Source organism: Dermacentor albipictus, chromosome 4, assembly GCF_038994185.2.
Source record: "Dermacentor albipictus isolate Rhodes 1998 colony chromosome 4, USDA_Dalb.pri_finalv2, whole genome shotgun sequence".
Lineage (NCBI taxonomy): Eukaryota > Metazoa > Arthropoda > Arachnida > Ixodida > Ixodidae > Dermacentor > Dermacentor albipictus.
In genome coordinates, this window is record NC_091824.1 from 139862481 (window position 1) to 139881213 (window position 18733).

Here is an 18733-nt window from a genome sequence, read left to right on the forward strand (position 1 = left end):
AGCGTGTCCCGTTTGAGCTACACATCGCTTCAGTTAAGTTCGTAATTTCATCGGAACGGAAGGAACTTAGGTACTATCGACCAGCAAAATCTGCCATTCTATCAATGACTTGCACGTTTAATGTGTATCGCTCGCATCGGGCACGCGCACAAAGAGCATGGCTCTTCACATTCCAGCTTTTAAATTTCACGCAATATTTTCACGAAGATGCAAATTGCTGCTTTGCATGTAGTTCAACAGACAGTGCACCAACTTCGAACTATTCACAATTTAAAGACAATGCTGCTTTTGCCGAAACACTCCACGACACGGACGAAAACAGCGGAGCGCATGGGGAGTAACTGTTGTCGTTCGTCCTCCCGTTGCACACTTTCCGACCAGGGACCAAACACTTACTCTCCGAAATTTGCACACGACAAGCAAATTCATGCAGCTACTCCCTTGAGGGACGAAAGCACCCTTTTTAGGACTAATAAACTGCCCAGTTACTCCTGTTTTCCCTGGGATTTTTCTTAGAGTGTATACCAGTCCACTTGCGATCAGCAGCCACTCAGCGATTGCATTTTCTCCGCTTGCAGGTCGTGCATCCTACAAGGTATTCTGCAAATGCCGGCAAGCGATGTGCTACGTGTCTACTACATCAGCTGCCTAAAGGTTTTTTTCGAAGGGAGCGTCGAACACTGAGGGAGCCCTCAACGCTGTCCTTTAGCTGGGACGGCGGAGCCGAGCTTCGAGTAGTCGACATCGCCGGTATATTAGAGATCAAGTTCGGAGTGTCGCTCGCTTTTACCCTAATACTCGACCTTAAAGCCGATGGGTGCGCCTGCATGGACGAGCTTCACCGAGGGAATGAAATCGCGGGGGAATTTTGGAACGCCGAAGACGAAGAAACGCGCGCCTCCGTCGAGCGTTCGCTTCTGACCCTCGGCGAACGCTTCGGAGTTAAACTGACGCGCAGAGATATTGTAGAGTTCCAACTGCTGCTGTCTCAGGCGAACCAGAACAAACGATGAGACGGAGCCGCTGACCGGTGGATTCGACGTGCTCGGCCAGCTCTTCCCGAGGGCATCGCTCGATAAGTGCCGGCTTCACGTGGACGACGTCTGCTCATGCCGCTGCAGCGACAACATGGCCGTCACGGTCAACGACGCGAGTGCCATCCGGACGCTTTTCGACATCCTCGAGTCCCCGCGCTTTCACGCACATTCATCCACGCACATTCATCAACGCACCTCATCGTCGAAACCGCGGTTGCCCTGTTCGAAAGAGAGTTCCTGTCGGACAGCGTCCCGGGCAGAGGCACCGCGCTATGGACCGATTTCTGCGACTCCTCCACCGGTGGTCTCTTCGAGCTGTGGGAGCTGGTGTTCCAGCAGCAGCTCACCAACAAGGAAAAGGACGACGCACTCCGCTCCCTCTACGACTCCATCTCCGGAGCGGTCATCGCGGACGCCACCGACGTATTCGCGAGTCCTGAAGACGCCAAGCAAGCAAGCGCCCTGATCTCACGACTGCGGTTGCTCTTGCCCACGCAGGCGTTCCACTGGCACCAGATATTCCTGCCGATCCTGACGGAAGACAATTCGCCAACGTCATCGCCATCGGAGCGTTCCGGCGAAAGACCACCCTACATGACTTCGACCACGTTGTCGGCTGGATGTGGTTGTCGCACACGGTAGACGACATGCAAGCGAACCGTCGGGGCGACCTCATCGCAGTCTCGCCCGCCATGTACGCAAATATGAGGTTCGAAGCTCTCCAAGAAACCTATGTCATCGCGGCTCTTGTGGGCGTCCAGATTGCCAGTATCCTATGGCAGGCCCCGTTCATGCACCGCGGTTGGAGCAACGCGGTTTCTCAACAGCTCGAGCGACAAGCTCACTGCAACGGCGATCACGTGGAAGACGAGGACCCCACCTATGTCCAGCACCCGCTGCTGTCGCTGCGGTCGACACTGCGTGCAGTGGCGGGCGCAGGATGGCACCGGCCATGGCACCGGCCGGTCAAAATGTGGGGCTTCTCGAAGCTGTCACCCAGCCAGCTCTTCTACATGCTGTTCTATAGGCAGTACGTGTGTATCAACAGTGTCCACGACAAGCTTTACGAGGAGCGGGCCCGGAGCACACATTTCATGCGGCATGTGCTGGACTTCTGCAAAGCGTTTCAGTGTCATCCACTGCCGATAGATGCCGCGGCAGGCTGCATACACGACCGGTCGATCTCAATCCTGCCCGTGTGACGACGTGTAAGCTCAGCCCATAATACAGGACACGGCGCTGTATGGACATTCGCAGGTGCCCTATACTCGCGTCATTTGAACGCTTTGGTGCCAGTTCATTGTTTGCGGCTTGAGCATATGGTTCAGGTGGAAATACAAAACTTGAAAAAAAGTGCTAGACCATGGCGAGGAAGTTATAATGTAGGTCACTGCTTGAGGCAAATGACATCGCAATAATTGATCTTTCCCTGCACATTTCCTATGACACTGGAGAGGAACTGAAACCGTATGCGATTACAAGTGCGTAATTTTTATAGATATATATACATATATATGTAAAAGATGCCACATATATACCGCACGCAACCAAAACTCTTTGGCTACGTGAAAAGCGAAGACCTGCATCGAACCAGCAGCAATGCGCACAGATTTTTTCTTTATGATTTGTAATTGATTTTTTAATTCGCGATAACCGCTGCATATGCTTAAAGCAAACTGGAGCGAACAAGATCGACTCGGTGCGTAGACAGGCTAGAGATTTATTAGCCTAGCTAATTGCGTGGCACACCTTATCATAAATTTCCTTTTCCGAGTAAATCATGCTTCCGCGGGGGCACGTCGGAAGTTTTCTTTCGCGCAGTTTAGTGCACGAAACTTTACGTGCAGATATCTCGTGTTTGTAAACGAGAGCACTATCACGTCTCAAGTGCGCATGCGCATGGACAGAACTCGCCTGCAGCTCTTTATTCTGAAGCCTTTTGAACTGGCGACATCAATTCCCTGCTTAGACAGTGAGCTTTCACAAAGGGTACGACCAGCAAAAGGCACCATAACCACCGGAAACAAAAGTAGGCAATGGTAGTGCCCGGGAACAGTAGGAAAATTATTTTGGATGGGGCCAGTAACCCCTTATCTTGGCACAGATGTTCAATATGCGATTAGAAGATCGGTTAAGTTCTTGACTACTACTTTCTGCTGTTGAGGCTGGATGTCCCTTGACAGTTGTATGCATATGTATATTGGATTTACTTTTCTTTTTCATTTTTTTTACCTTCCTGCCTACGGTATAAGATGCTCTATATGTTGGTCGGGAATGCAGAGGCGGCTCCAGTATGGTCGTACAAACATGCACTACTCCTTACGTCCTGCCTCTGTCGTAAGATCTGCAGTGTTCTCAATTTTTTTTATGAATAGCGTTTAATGATTTGTTTTAGGCTTTTCGGATTTTTATTCGTGCATAACTAGTAGTACTGTGCAATGCGATATCTGCAAGCGAGCACAGAATACCAATTTAATATATCATAGATGTGGGCTGACAGCACATTTACTTGTCAATTTTGTTCGTTTGTTTTCACCTGCTTCACGTAGCAGCACGTATTGAATAGAGCACTCGCAAGGCACAGTGGCACTGTGCAGCTTAACCGTGTTTTAGCTTACCGAAGTACTGCACGTTTACTGCATCAGGTCGGTGAAGTCTTGCACGGGAATAGCAAGACTGGGCTGGCTTTACGCAAGACTGTGCTCTTAAGTGTACAACAGAATTACATAATGCTGTACATACTTGGCGCGACTGTAAAGCAATACGATATTATAGTAAAATGCCCCATTTTTAGAGCTTATTTACGGTTGTTGTATACACACCGATAAATCTAAGGACGAAACATTTCTTTGCCGACAGCGACGGCAAGAATTCGCTTGCAGTGTCTATACAATTTTTATCGCAATATAAAATGAAACACGTGCTCCAGATCTCTCATGTTCGATATAATGCATGGGAACATATGGGTGATGGGTTAAAGTGGCCTCATTGTGCGTGCGTAGCAAACATAGCAAACAATGCATATACGAAATGATTCGGCACCTACAGCCTGAAACACTGGACAAACTGCCATGTGGGTAGCGGGGTATATTCCACCATCCTGGAAAGAAGCTATAGTCATCCCCGTTCTTAAACAGGGGAAAGCCCCAGCAGCTACAGGCCAATAGCGCTTGCAAGCTGTCTGTGCAAATTTTTTGAAAAAATGCTCATTCATTTATAAAATGATAAAAATGATTATGGAAAAACGCTTATTCAGCTTCCTAAAAGGTATCAAAAAAGACCCCCTTCAGTGCGGTTTCCGAGAGGCAAGGTCGACAATAGACCACCTTGTGCGCATTGAGGCAAACATTAGAGACGCATTCATTCATAAGCAGTTTTTACTTTCAGTATTTCTAGACCTAGAGAAAGCGTATGACACGACATGGCGATTTGGGATCCTCCGCGATCTTTCCGCCATGAGCGTCCGTGGGAACATGTTAAACGCAATTGAAAGCAACATGTCTAACCACACTTCTCGCGTAGAATTTGGTAACTCTTTATCTAAATAATTCACCCAAGAAACTGGTGTTCAGCAAGGGGGCGTACTTAGTTGCACACTATTTATTGTAAAAATCAACAGCCCGGATACAGTCGTTCCCCGCGCAATGTCTTATTTCGTTTATGTTGACGATGTGCAAGTAAGTTTCAAATCATGCAATATTGCTATTTGCGAACAAGTACAGCTTTGTATAAGCAAATTATCTAAATGAGCGGATGGGAACGGCTTCAAAATAAGCACCCAAAAAGGTACCTGCGTACACTCCTCAAACAAGAGAGGGGTAGCACCACTGCATAGTATTACAATCAAGGGAGACCAACTCTCTGTGAGTAGCCAACATAAATTCCTGGGAATCACTTTAAACTCAAAGCTCACATTTATTCCCCGTATTGAAAATCTGAAAATAAAATGACTGAAAACAATGAACTTTTTAAAGCTGCTGTCACACGCTACATGGGGTAGTAATCGAAAGTGCCTTCCGAACTTATACAAGAGTCTTTTCCGCTCCTGCCTTGATATTTTTTAATACCCTAAAGTCCCCGAAAGACATCACATAGGGGGGGATACAATTTACACATTATATGCCAGCACAATAAAAACAGCTGGAGACAACAATCAAGCACGGAGCAATACTTTATAATTCTGCAACACCAAGTGCCTTAAATATTCTACAAGAAAGGCCTCGGAGAAGATAACCTCGTGAGATTGGTACATGCGTTCGTAATGTGTCAGTTCACTTACGTCGCGGCCATGCACAACTGGCAAAGATCGGAGCGTGATAAGCTCAATGCATTAATCAGGAAGGCAATCAAGCGAGCTTCCGACCTCCACATATACACTCCCACGGAACGCTTACTTCAACTTGGCATGCATAACACGCTAGAGGAAATAGCGGAAGCACAGGAGTGGGCCCAGTTCGTCAGGCTATCTACCACACAAGCTGGAAGACACATCTTACAGGAGCTGGGCGTCCCCCCCCCCCCCAGAGTAATCAAAACAAAGTTCCGCAGCATCCCTCGAGAGCAGCGGGACCGCATCACTGTCGGTCGATCCCACGAAACGTCCATGCAGAACACAACGTGGGAAGACGTCGGGCGCGTGCGAAGGCTCTCCTGGAGGAGGAGGAGGAGGCGGAGGAGGAAGAGGAGGAGGAGGAGGAAGAGGAGGAGGAGGAGGAGGAGGAGGAGGAGGAGGAGGAGGAGGAGGAGGAGGAGGAGGAGGAGGAGGAACTTCATTATTGCAGAAACCATTGCGCGGTTTATTCCTGGGTGGTTTCCTCTGACAGGGCTCCACTGGTGATCGCGACTCGCCGGGCCTAGTCAAGGGTCGCCATTTGGCTTCCCAGATCCACTTCGGAGAGTCTCGCCTCGAAGACCACGTTGTGACTCGTGGTGAAATTGCGACGTCCGGATGGTCGGTACATTCGTGTGTTATGTGCGTGAGTGTCGCTGTGTGGTTGCTACACCAGGGATACGTCCGAGACGTATCCCTGGTGTAGCACCACACAGCGATACCACACCTGCTGTGGTGGTATCCCTCGGGAGATCGCGTGTAGGCGAGACAAGTGTGGGTATGTGTTGGTTTGCAGGCGGCGCCAGTCCCTTGCCTGGAGTTTATTGAGAGCTTTGTGTGGGGGAGCGTATTGCGTTCTTCCGAGACGTTGGTCCTGTAGTATTTGTTGACCTGTCGTTAATAACTCGTGGGTCACTCGTCGGTCTGTCGGGGGTTGAAGAACGGTGTGGTCTCCTGGAAAACGCTCGTGAACGGGCTTCGAACAGTTTCGTAGACGCAGCGCGCTACGCCGACGGACAGGCCTTCGCTGTAGTTACCACAAATCATGAAAGGTAAATAACGAAGCAATCTCGATTCGGACGACATCCTCTGAAAGCGCAGAGCAGGCTGCAATAGCGATGGCCTTATGTGACGACAAGAGGACATCAATCTACAGTGACTCGATATCAGCTGTTAGGGCGTTTGTCAAAGGAACCAGATCCGAGCTGGCCCTAGGGATATTAGAAAGCAAAGAGATCAAGCCACACACATTGATCTGGTTTCCAGTCCACATGGGACATATCGAGGGTGCCCCGCCCAACATCAATGAGTCGGCACACGGAGCTGCGCGAGGGATCATCGACCGCGTAGCTACCGGGCAGCGTGACGCCGGGGGTACTGACAATCGGGACTCTCCTTCCTCGTACACCGAAATTACTAAGCACTTTTACTTGGCTCGGAGGATCTGCCCCCTCCCACATTGCAAACTCCATAGACCTCAGGCTTTGACACTAAGGCTTCTACAGACGGGGGCATACCCAAACCCCCTACTTCTTCACAAGATGTACCCCGAAATTCAGACGACAAATGCATGTGCACTATGCAATGACTTAGCGAACTTACCTCACATGCTCTGGCGATGTCACGCGTTAGCCGGCGATGAAAGCAACACTTCTTCACATTGGGATGCTGTCCTAAACTGCCCCAATCTCGAAGAACAGCTATGGGCTGTCCAACGGGCCCGCGACACGGCGGAGAGGCTCGGCCTTACTGTCCCGACGTGGGAGCGGTCCGCTGCGCGCTGGGGCACGCCCTAAAGGATCCTGATAAAGTTTTTCATCAATCTATCCATCCGTCCACCCTCTGGGCATCCGTCTCGCGACCAGTACCTTCAAGACAAGTCCAATTCAGACCCTCTACGTAAACTCAAATCAGTGGTCACTGCATCTGCAGTGCGCATATTGCAGTTCTAGGCATGTTCTGCTCATATGTTACTGGCCGAAAATCCGACCGACCTAACTGTATTCACGGGTACGCACTGAACTGCATCGCGGTTATTAATATTTATCGCGAGAATAGGATCTCGTGGGCATCCTCAAGCGGCAGGCCTAAGGGACGAAGCCGTTTGTTAGTAGGTTTGTCCTTTCGGCGTATTTGGAGCGATACCACAGCACATGCGCTGGGTCGGCTTTAACGAGCCATTCAACACAGTATGAGGCGACCGGGCGGGAAGATTCTGAGCTTCATTACGTTCATCTCCGAGCAACCCTGCATGACTTGTCCTCTTTTTCCTCCATAGCTATTTATGAACTCTTATCTAATTATATATTTATTACATATTATATATATATATATATATATATATATATATATATATATATATATATATATATATATATATGTGTGTGTGTGTGTGTGTGTGTGTGTGTGTGTGTGTGTGTGTGTGTGTCGCCGCTTCTCGGTTCACTCCCTGTTGGTCGGTATGCGGCTCAGCCTGAAAATCATCATCATCCTCATTAACAACAACATCATCATTAACAACATCGTAAATTTTTCTGTCAACCGAGCCGCAAGAAGAGGCGACCACGAGCTGCTCTCGCGAATAGCGCCACGAGCGATTCTCTCGCAAGGACGGCGCCGAGGGATGACCGACACCGACCCTCGACCAGCGCTCCGGACGCAGGCCCACGCTGAACACCCACGCGGCGGCTACAAGACGCTATTCGGCCCCGTTCCGCCGGAGTTCGTATGCTGGGCGGCGATCCTGGCCACCGCGCTAGGCCTAACCGTGTGGGCGCTGCGCCACGCGCTCCACCGCGAAACGGACGAGCCACCTCCGCTGCCGTCGACGCCGGGTTTCTGCTGCGAGAAGCTCGTCGTCGAGATGTACCGGCGCGCCAACCGCACCGTGGACGCATGCAACAACTTCCTGGACCACGCCTGCTATCACCGAGATGGACTCGCTGAAGCCAACGCTGAGCTATACCATGCGGAGGTATGCGAGCGCGGCCCAATATTGGAGAAAGTCAGCCGGCACAATAGCTCGAAAGAAAAAGAGTTGCAGTTTCGAAGAACCGACTGCGGGCATAGTAGTTGTCCTGGCCGTTAGACTTGTAAACATTCGCTTACTAACTAAATTAACAAAGATTGAATATGTAAGCGTGACCAACCGAGGACGCAGGAAGAAACAGACACAGCGCTGTCTTTGTGTGTCTGCTTCTTTCTACGTCCTTGTTCAGTCGCGCTTGCACACCCTTACAAAAATCGGTTTGACCTTTCAGTCACTCATGAGTCACCTATCAGTCAGCCCTGTCACCTATCTGTAGACTCGACCTTTCTGTAGACTAAGTCCGCAGAATGTCTGCAGACACCGTGCGGACTGCAAGTAGACTTGTCTGTAATATGCGTGCCCAGTGAGTGTGTGTGTAATTATGTATATGTATCTATATATACATACATATTCTGAACCATGACATATTTTATAATTACGGTTGAATAGTTTTGACCTTTCAGTCACCCATGAGTCACCCACCAGTCACCTCCACGTAGACCTAGTCTGCAGAATGTCTGCAGACACCGTGCGGACTGCAAGTAGACTTGTCTGTAATATGCATGCCCACCGAGCGTGTGTGTGTGTGTAGATGTATATCTATATATAAACGCATGTATATACATATTCTGAACCATGACGCATTTTATAATTACGGTTCAATAGGTCTGACCTTTCAGTCACCCTTGAGTCACCCACCAGTCACCTCCACGTAGACCTAGTCTGCAGAATGTCTGCAGACAACGTGCGGACTGCAAGTAGACTTGTCTGTAATATGCATGCCCAGCGAGTGTGTGTGTGTGTGTAGATGTATATCTATATATAAACGCATATATATACATATTCTAAACCATGACACATTTTATAATTACGGTTCAATAGGTCTGACCTTTCAGTCACCCATGAGTCACCCACCAGTCACCTCCATGTAGAGCTAGTCTACAGATTGTCTGCGTATTGTCTGCAGACACTGTGTGGACGGCAAGTAAGTAGACTTGTATGTAATATGCATGCCAAATATATATATATATATATATATATATATATATATATATATATATATATATATATATATTCTACATGACACATTTTATAAATAATAGTTAAATCGGCTTCACCTTTCAGCCACCCACGAATCACACACACACACACACGTGTGCGCATCCTGAACCATGACACATTTTATCATTGCGCTCTGTTTTGCCATTTTAACATTTTGAAAACTTTGTCACTGATTGCTACAAGAACAGTCTGATAATGGCAGTTATATAAATCAATTATTTAATACTAATTGAAATAAGGTAATTAATAATTATAAAATAATAAAAATAAAATAATACATTAAAATAGATAATTAATAATTAATAAGGTAATAAGGTAATACTGGCGTGTTACAAAACGTACATTAAATGCAGCAGTTATACTATGGCTCGAACCGCAGCCTGAATTTAAGGACATATCTACCGCGCGACGCCGACACCATCCATCCGACCACCGACTGCGTGGTTGCTTTCGGCGCCGGCCCCCAGGAGGCGCTGGCCGCGAGCACCGGTAAAATTACGGGTGAGTATATTTTCCCGTCTGCACCTGGTCACCGACAAGTCACGGCATGCACGCGTGCACGCCATGTGCACGCCGCAGTGACGGCGACCGATGAGGTAGTGAACATGCCGTGCCGAGAGGAATTGTGGCGATTTTTGTGTGTATTAATGATCCAAAACCCCTGTGACTGCATAACGTAGCTCTCAGTGTTTTCCGTGTGGTGTGCCGATGCCAATTATCGTAGTTATGACCCGGTCGCGCTTTCTTTGTTACCGGCTCATGAAAAGCCGATGGTACTCTCGCTGCGCTCGCATTCCATCACAGTGCGCGAAAGAATTTTTTGAAAGTTGTGCTATCACGTGCTGTAGTTCATCTGCAATTCTACGCTGTTGACGCTGGAGGCACCGTGCACCGACTGTCTTTCCTGCGGTACCTGTGCGATGCGGCAGCAGCTGTCACGGAGACTCGTTTACCGAGCACGCCTAGAAAGGCAAGTCCGGCGCGTGCGCGCATTTTTGTAGTCTGTGAAGTGGGCATTTCTGTACGAGTAACAAGGTGATTAGTAACGTGACAAAAATGATCGTGCTTTTCGAATGTTCGTTCTTGTCGCAGGGCGCATTTAGCGAAGTTTGATGAAAAATGCCCTAAAACGTGATGTTGCCAAAATCTATCGACTATTTGCTTTCTGCTGTGAAGTTTCCTTGCGCCGGAGACTGCTTGATTTGAATAGGCGCGAAAATTCAAGCAGGGAAAGTTACTATTTCTGTACGTAATTTTTCAGCGAGAAATCGTATAGCCATTTCTAGAGGTACGTCGATTTGTCGTCTTCACAGCTAACGGCTGCGCGAGATGGCACCCGATTGCTGTGTACGACGCATGGCCAGATTTTAGCTTGTATGCAAGTTCTTTTATTTATATAGTGTCTTCAGACAGACTGTATTTCTTGCGTTGGGTGTCATGTGTTTTCGTGTATTTGTAAATGGTTCCGAGATTTCAACAACAGTATCTATCTTTAATGGAAAAAATTGTTTTCTCACCTGAAAAAGAGGGAGTCTGTTCTTTTTCAATGCATCGTCCTTTTTATGGCAGGGCTTTGTTGCACCGCATAAATAAATTAGGTTTTCGAACGCTTATATCATGTGTTAACGAGTTTTCTGGTTGTGCAATTCGCATTTGACTTGGTACAGACGTGCGTTTGTGTGAAGTTTTTTATAGTTGATTCATGTTTGCTCCAGTTCCATTTACATGTTAACTGCCTGTGATGTAATAATCGGGTATTTGTGCAACCATGCAGCTTCATGTAGCTGTTTGTACGAGACTTTTCACAAGTTTACAGTTTCAGCAGGGTTAACTTTACAGTAAACTGAACATTTCTTCTTGTTTAGGGATGTCACGATTTTGTGAGCCAGAGGAATCTACATCACTTGGGAGCCTGCGGCACTTCTGCAGGCTGAACAGCGCGTCAAAGCATCTGATTTGCATGCTGCGACAAGGTGTGTGCAAGGCGGTCACTGCCACTCACATGAGATGTCGGTACTCACTACTTCATTCCTTGGAAGCGATATTCTTGGTCCCAACCAAGCAGCCCGGAAGAAATCGGAGACAAATAAAATGTGCAAAGAATACTATTGCGTCTGTTATTTTATTGCATGCATGCATGCCAGTTCCCCATAGTGGGGCTACAGAAATTCTATCTAATGTCTGCCTAAATGCTGTAATCCTGTGACCACAATCTCGACAGACTTTCTGCAGAAATGCTGTATCCTGCAGCTACACAGATTGAGCAGACTTTCTGCAGAAAGGGTGTACCAATTGGGCGCTGGGAGGTGACAGGGGGTGACAGAAAGTCTGTGACCTGTCTTCAGATATTCTGCATCCCGGGTGACTCGGGGTATGCAGAATTTCTGCAGAAAGGGTGTACCAATTGGGTGCTGGGAGGTGACAGGGGGTGACAGAAAGTCTGTCACCTGTCTTCAGATATTCTGCATCCCGGGTGACTCGGGGTATGCAGAATTTCTGCAGAAAGGGTGTACCAATTGGGCGCTGGGAGGTGACAGGGGGTGACAGAAAGTCTGTCACCTGTCTTCAGATATTCTGCATCCCGGGTGACTCGGGGTATGCAGAATTTCTGCAGCAAGTCTGCAATGATTTTTGTAAGGGCACTCAGACCAACTAGGCCGTCAACGTGTTTTAACTAAATTAGCAAGCGCAGTGTCAAGCGCACGCAGTTAAACATGAACACATCTCCCTCGATGAGCGCGGAAACTCGCTGTCGAAATGCTGGATTGAGCAATCACGGCACCAGCAAACGAATTGACCTTCCAGCAGCTCTCGCTTCAACGCGAACGAAACGTGGAAAGCACAGCGCATACGAAGCTACCGGCACTACGCGCACTCTGCAAACATCGCAGATCGTTTTTAAGATGAGGGCCTTGCGGGCGCGCACTTTCGCCACGTCGCAGATTGCTTTCAAGACACACGAGCGCCGGCAAGGCGTCCCTACGGCGTCCGCCATTCGCGTGCCCAACTCCGTAGTAGACGCCGCGGCTGCCTTCGCTCTGTACGAAACAGCGGGCGAGGAGGACATCGAGGCACCCTAGCAGTCGCCCGAGACGCTTCCGGCCGGCGTTTCTTGCTCCCGCACGCGAGATTGAACCGCGTTTGCTGAGTCACCATCGAAGACTTTCGCTCGCACATACAGCATTATCGCTCATGGACTTTATACGGAACATCACGGGTGCGGCGACGGCAGAAATGCGCCTGGAGTGTCCATATAAATTCTATCCCAAGAAGATGTGGCCGGCAGTTCACAGAAATTATCTAGGCATGCGCGCGTAGTTTCTTGCAACTGCGGCCGCGAAGTTCGTGAAAATCGGCACAACTAAATGCAAGCATAGTGGCATTGTTTAGTATACATTGGCAGCGACTCAGGCACCAAAGCAAGAATCCAAACTACTCCGTGCATTGGGGATTCATCGAGGCCTCCGCGTGCTTACGGTGTACGTCGATCTTCTATACGTACACCCAGCGGCACGCTCCGGGTTCGGTGGCCCGAACCATCGGAACGCCCTGGATCCGGCTGTGGTTCCAGCACTGGTTCCCCGCTGCCCCTATGCATATACTGCGCCGCCCGCTTTACTGTAACATCAGGTGCTTTCCAGAGGCTTCCGTGGGCAGGTATTTTTATTTTCACATGCCAAATGATCTAATAGGATCAAATCAAACTAGGTAAAAAGCAGGTCGGTTAGACCTAGGGGAATTTAGAAATAAGCTGGTCGGTACCAGCCCAGCCCTCCTTGGCGGCCAGCAGAATAACTGCGCCTTAATAAAAGTGCCTTGCCTGTCTGCGTGACCGACATTTGGCGGAGAAAAATAAAATATGACATCTTTATCAAATCAATTCACATCGCATATTTCAGACGCGTATTCACGTGTCTCAGAAACCTTTTACGTGTGTCTAACGCTTCGCTGCTCTCAGGGTGTTGATGGATGCGCTGTGACTTTGTAGCAATGCGATAATGTTTCGAAATAACAAACTGCTGTCGCTTCAAGCAAAGGCAGTGCAATATACGTTGTGGCTCCACGGAAGGCTCTTTAGCATGGCAGTCCACCGTGTATCATTGTCCAAAAAGTAGTACTTTTCCTGCTTTCATTTCGGCTGCTTAACAATGCTGGAAAGCATCTATAGTGTTATTCGTAGTGAAATGCATCCTCAAGGTACAGTTTCGAATTCTGCTTGTGTTGCAACTATAAGGCTGCACAAATTTCGTACTAACTGTGCAACTCCAACGTCACATGACGAATGCTTCCACCAGCATTTGCTTAAGATTGTTCCGCAGCGACTCAGCGATAGCATTCGCTCTGCTTGCAGGTCTTGTATCCGACACTGCAGGGAACCTTACGAACGCCTGCAAGCGACGTCCTACACGCTTACTACCTCAGCTGCTTATTTGTTCTCGTAAAGGGACTGTCACCCACAAAGGAAGCCGTCAACGATGTCGCCGACATGTTCTCCAGATGGAGTGGCACAAACGATTTTCCAGTAGTCGACACCGCCGGTATACTGGAGATCAAGTACAGAATATCACTCACTTTCCGCCTAAAAGTGAACCTTAAGACTAACAAAGGGCCCTTCAACACGATAGTCTCCCAAACGTCTGAATATGGAAAGTTTGGGAACATCCGGTGGAAACCGACTAGCACCCTCATCGACCACTCAATATCGGTCGTCAGCCAGCGCCTTGGAGTTAACGTGACGCGCAAAAGCTTCTCGGATTTACGACTCCGGCTGTACCACGCGAGCCTGGTGACCGATAAAACAGAACCATTACATGGCGGGTTTGACGTGCTCGGCCAGCTATTCCCGAGAGCATCACTCGATGAGTGGCGGCTTCACATGAACGACGTCTGCTCGTACCGCTGCAGCGACACCATGATGGTCACGGTAAATCACGCGAGTGTCATCCGGACGGTCTTCGACGTACTCGACTCACCATATTTCCATGCGACATCACTAGCCTTCCTCATCGCCGGAACCACGGCTGCCCTTTTCAAAAAAGGGTTCCTGTTAGACAGCACAGCGGAAAAAGGCACCGCGCTATGGACCGAGTTCTGTGACACCGACACCAGTCACCTCTTCGAATTGTGGGACCTGGTATCAGTGCACCAGTTCACGAACCAAGAGAGAGACGACACACTCCGCTCCCTCTACGACTCCATCTCCGCGGCAGTCATCGCGGACGCTACCGACATATTCGCAAGTCCCGAAGACGCCAAGGAGGCGCATGCCTTGATCTCGCGGCTGCGGTTGCTCTTGCCCACGCAGCTGTCGCACTGGTACCAGATTTTCCTGCCGAACCTCACGGAAGACTATTGCGCCAACGTCATCGCCGTCCGAGCGTTTCAGCGCAAGACGCTGCTGCACGCCGACGCCCGCGGTCTCGGTGTTCTGAGTTGGACGCGCTTAAGGGGCTTGGATGCGTACGCCTTACTCCTGGAGGACGCTATCGTGTTATCGCCCTTCCTGTACGCAGATATCAGGGTCGAAGCCCGCCGCGAAACATACATCACTGCGGCGCTGGTGGGTGTCCAGCTGGCGTCTACTCTCTGGCAGGCCATCTTCGAGCACCCAGGCTGGAGCAAGGCGGTGTCGAAAGTGCTTAACGGTCACGTGGACTGTATACAGGGTCAAGTCGGCCGCGAGGATCCCACCGAGCTTTCCTACCCGGCGCTGTCGCTGCGCTCGACGGTGCGCGCCGTGGCGGGCGCCGGGTGGCACAGGGCGGTCCGAATGTGGAGCTTGTTGTACATTTCGCCCAGCCAATTATTCTACATGCTATTCTACGTGCGATACGTGTGCTTCAGGCACGAGGAGCTCAAGCACCTGTCCCGGAGCACCAACTTTATGCGGCGCTTGCCCGACTTCTGCGCAGCGTTTCAATGCCAGACGCTGCCGCGGGTGGCGAATTGCATACACGATCTGAGGGTCGCGCCTGTCGCCGTCTGATGGCGGCATTTGTCGCCTTCGTCCAGCATAAAATCCAGTTTCATAAACATAAGAAAAGCTACCGCGCAGACATGCAAAGGCAGTTCAGGGAAACATTCCTGCATAGTGCTTATAAACACGGCTACATTAGATCTCCTTCAATATGTTTTTAAGTATGCTGGGAGACACTTGCCTACACGAGATTCCGTTATTAGCTTTGAACGGGCGCAACTGTGAACGATGTGCAAATGTTTATCATTTGTAAACATTCATAATTATTATTTACACACCGTGAATGGTGTGCAAAATCATAATTGTCATGTTAGCTCATCAGCCATCACTTTCAACGCGCGCGGATTTCTCATCCATCCATCTCTCCGCCCGCCCGGTCCCGCTTTGTCCTGTCCAATTCCATCCATCCATCCATGCATCCATCCATCCATCCATCCATCCATCCATCGCCTTAATCTCTCTTTTTTCCTTTTTCTTAACTGGTTTTGCCCACTTCGTCTGACTCCAAGACTAGTTAATTTCTTTTAACAACACTTACTAATTAATGGTGTGTGAATATGCGAAAAGTTCGAATATTATGTTTTTAATATTCGTATTCTATTCGAAAATATATCTTCGAAAATGTGCGAATATCCGGTTGTATACGAATATCCGATTCAAATCAAACATAATGGTGGCTGTGCGGAAGCAGCCACGGTCCATACGATTTGTTTCTATCTATTCTAAGGATATTTGGGCGATCTCATGCTGAATTTTGTGATAATTTCGTGCTGTTAGCGAAATTTCGCCTCTAAAGCGCACTTAGCCATTGGAGGGCTAACGTTGCGGAAAAGCAGGTTTCCCAGTAGCAAGGGGCACGGGTTTGCGAACATCAAGGGTGCACTTCTTTCTTTCTTTCTTTCTTTCTTTCTTTCTTTCTTTCTTTCTTTCTTTCTTTCTTTCTTTCTTTCTTTCTTTCTTTCTTTCTTTCTTTCTTACTTTCTTTCTTTCTTTCTTTCTTTCTTTCTTTCCTTCTTTCCTTCTTTCTTTCTTTCTTTCATTCATTGTCGCTATCAACTCTGATCTTATTGCTTGACAGCAAATGTGGCGACTGACGCCTTGCTGAGGGTCAAGCCCCTCCGAGTTTACGGGCATTTGACGCGTTATAATAAGGAACAGGCTGGCGAGCACAACTAGTGGGAATTACTAAGTATCCTAAGTTAACATGAGCCAAATACACAATGTTTTAGTATACCAGCGCACTAGTGCAGTTTCTTTAACGCTGATAATGTAATTGCAATGTTCCAACCTAACAAATTAACACAACATACTAATGAATGCATGTGCGTATGATTATTCGATATTCAATTCGATATTCAAAGCAGAGTATTCGTATTCGATTACTTTTTTATTCGCATTCGCAAATTTTGATTTTCACAACTCCGTGTTACATATGCAGTTAACCTTCTGTGAATGAAAACCGTTAAGAGGCCACGAAATAAATGGGTGATCTTGTTTTTCTGGGAGCGCTGTAGCTGATTTGCGACACAATACTTGAAGTCATCATCGCCGTCGTGGGCAAAGCTCAGCACGCCCAGCCAGGTGCGATTTCATTTTGAACAAAAGAAGACTCAAACACAAATTTGACTTTTGCTTTCTTTTGTTTTAACTCTAATGCAAATCTCAGTTCTATTTCGTTTATCACGTAGCCCTGGTTTCTCTTTCTTTTCTTTACCTCGTCCCTTTCCAGCTTTGAATCGCTTCTCTCTTTCCTTATAGTAGCTAGACTGACTGTTAAACAACACGGACTTCCCCGTCCCATTTCGCACCCGCAGAGTAGGTGGCGAGAAGAATGTACCCCAGGCCGACTTCTCTGCACTCCATATCATTAAAGTTGTTTTTCTTTTCTTTCTCAACACGTTCTACTTCATAGTCCTATATGCTTAAGTCAAATTTAAATACGTAATCATATTGTCACAAGCTGTCATGAACCACGCCTGCCGCGCAAACAACCAGATGAAAGAAAGAAGAGAACGACGTGAGCCAAGCTGCCGCGAGACCGCTCTTCAACAACCGCGCCTATCAACCAGATTCATCTGGTTCTGCATTAAAACACCTCGCGTGTAACATTTGGTTGAGCTGTCCCACGACCTACAACGGAGCCACCAGCACAAGAGCTACGCCGAAGCCGTCGCGCTCAGTCATGGCCACAGAGCAAAATACCCTCACCAGCAGTGCCTCGGCGAGCCCAGTCCCTATCCAGCACTACCGAGAGCCACGCACGTTCTCGGCGAAGGCAGAGGAAGATGTGGATGAGTGGCTAACCCATTACGAAAGGGTAAGCCAATACAATAACTGGAACGCTGCCAGTCAGCTTAGGAACGTTGTTTTCTTCTTTGCCGGCATGGCGTTGGTATGGTACGACAACCACGCGGACATGCTAACTACTTGGACACGCTTCGTTGAGGAAATCAAAAAGTGTTTCGGTGACTCGGACGCAAAGAGGAAACGTGCGGAACTCACATTAGCCCAGAGAGCTCAGGTACCCGGCGAGACTTGCACTACCTACATCGAAGAAATTTTGAAGCTGTGCCGCACCGTCAACCCTCAAATGACAGAGGAAGATAAAGTGGGGCACGTGGTAAAAGGAATAGCGGAAGACGTGTACAATTTCCTCATTGGTAAAGAGAACTTGCACACTGTATCAGAACTGATACGGCACTGCCGTACGTTCGAGGCGCTGAAGACTCGACGAATTACACCAAAGTTTGGACGGCTGGCCAATGTAACGACTGTAGCAAGTGTTGACACGAGTCCTCTGCTCCCAGACCTTTCGTCCGCCATCCGCCAGATAGTCCGCGAGGAGCTCCAGCGACATGACGAACAGGCACGTTATGCGGCGCCTCGTTGCAGCTCCTCCGTTTTCCGAGACACTTTTCGGGAACCCCCTTCGGCTACTTGGAACCACTCGGTGAACGTCGCGGATCTTATCGGCTCCAGAGACGAACCGCATTGCATTCCGACCGAACCACCACGCAATGATTCGCCCCCTCAACGTTTTGATCCACGCCCACGCAACTTTCGTCCACGAAGACTCGCCGCTACCTACGACTTTCAAGGGGAAGAGCCTCGTTACCCTCAACCGATGTCTTCGGCAGATTACTTCAATCCGCATTCTGAAGTTCGCCCTTCGCCAGTGTGTTACTGCTGCGGCATGCCTGGCCATATAGCTAGGTACTGTAGCCGACGCCGAGCAGCAAACTACGGATCGTCAGCGCCGACTACGCGGTCTAGCGGTCGTACACTGCGCACTCAGTGGC

At 48.8% G+C, this 18733-nt stretch overlaps 2 protein-coding genes across 3 annotated transcripts in view; one reads left to right on the forward strand and one right to left on the reverse strand.

Annotated features, from left to right (window-relative positions):
- The window catches only part of LOC139059353 (methanethiol oxidase-like), a 423146-nt gene that overhangs the window by 148403 nt on the left and 256010 nt on the right, over positions 1-18733 (reverse strand). The window lies entirely within an intron of this gene.
- Positions 7991-15500, forward strand: LOC139059458 (uncharacterized). Its single transcript, XM_070537887.1, has 2 exons — positions 7991-8341; positions 13809-15500. The coding sequence occupies exons 1-2, from the start codon at positions 7991-7993 to the stop codon at positions 15441-15443; spliced, it is 1986 nt and encodes a 661-aa protein (XP_070393988.1). The 3' UTR covers positions 15444-15500.

Bases quoted from the DNA above. Each gene is read 5' to 3' on its own strand.
- LOC139059458 (XM_070537887.1), top strand. From the start codon at position 7,991: ATGACCGACACCGACCCTCGACCAGCGCTCCGGACGCAGGCCCACGCT. The intron at 8,342-13,808 runs GTATGCGAGCGC...CTCTGCTTGCAG, and splicing joins CTGAGCTATACCATGCGGAG to GTCTTGTATCCGACACTGCA.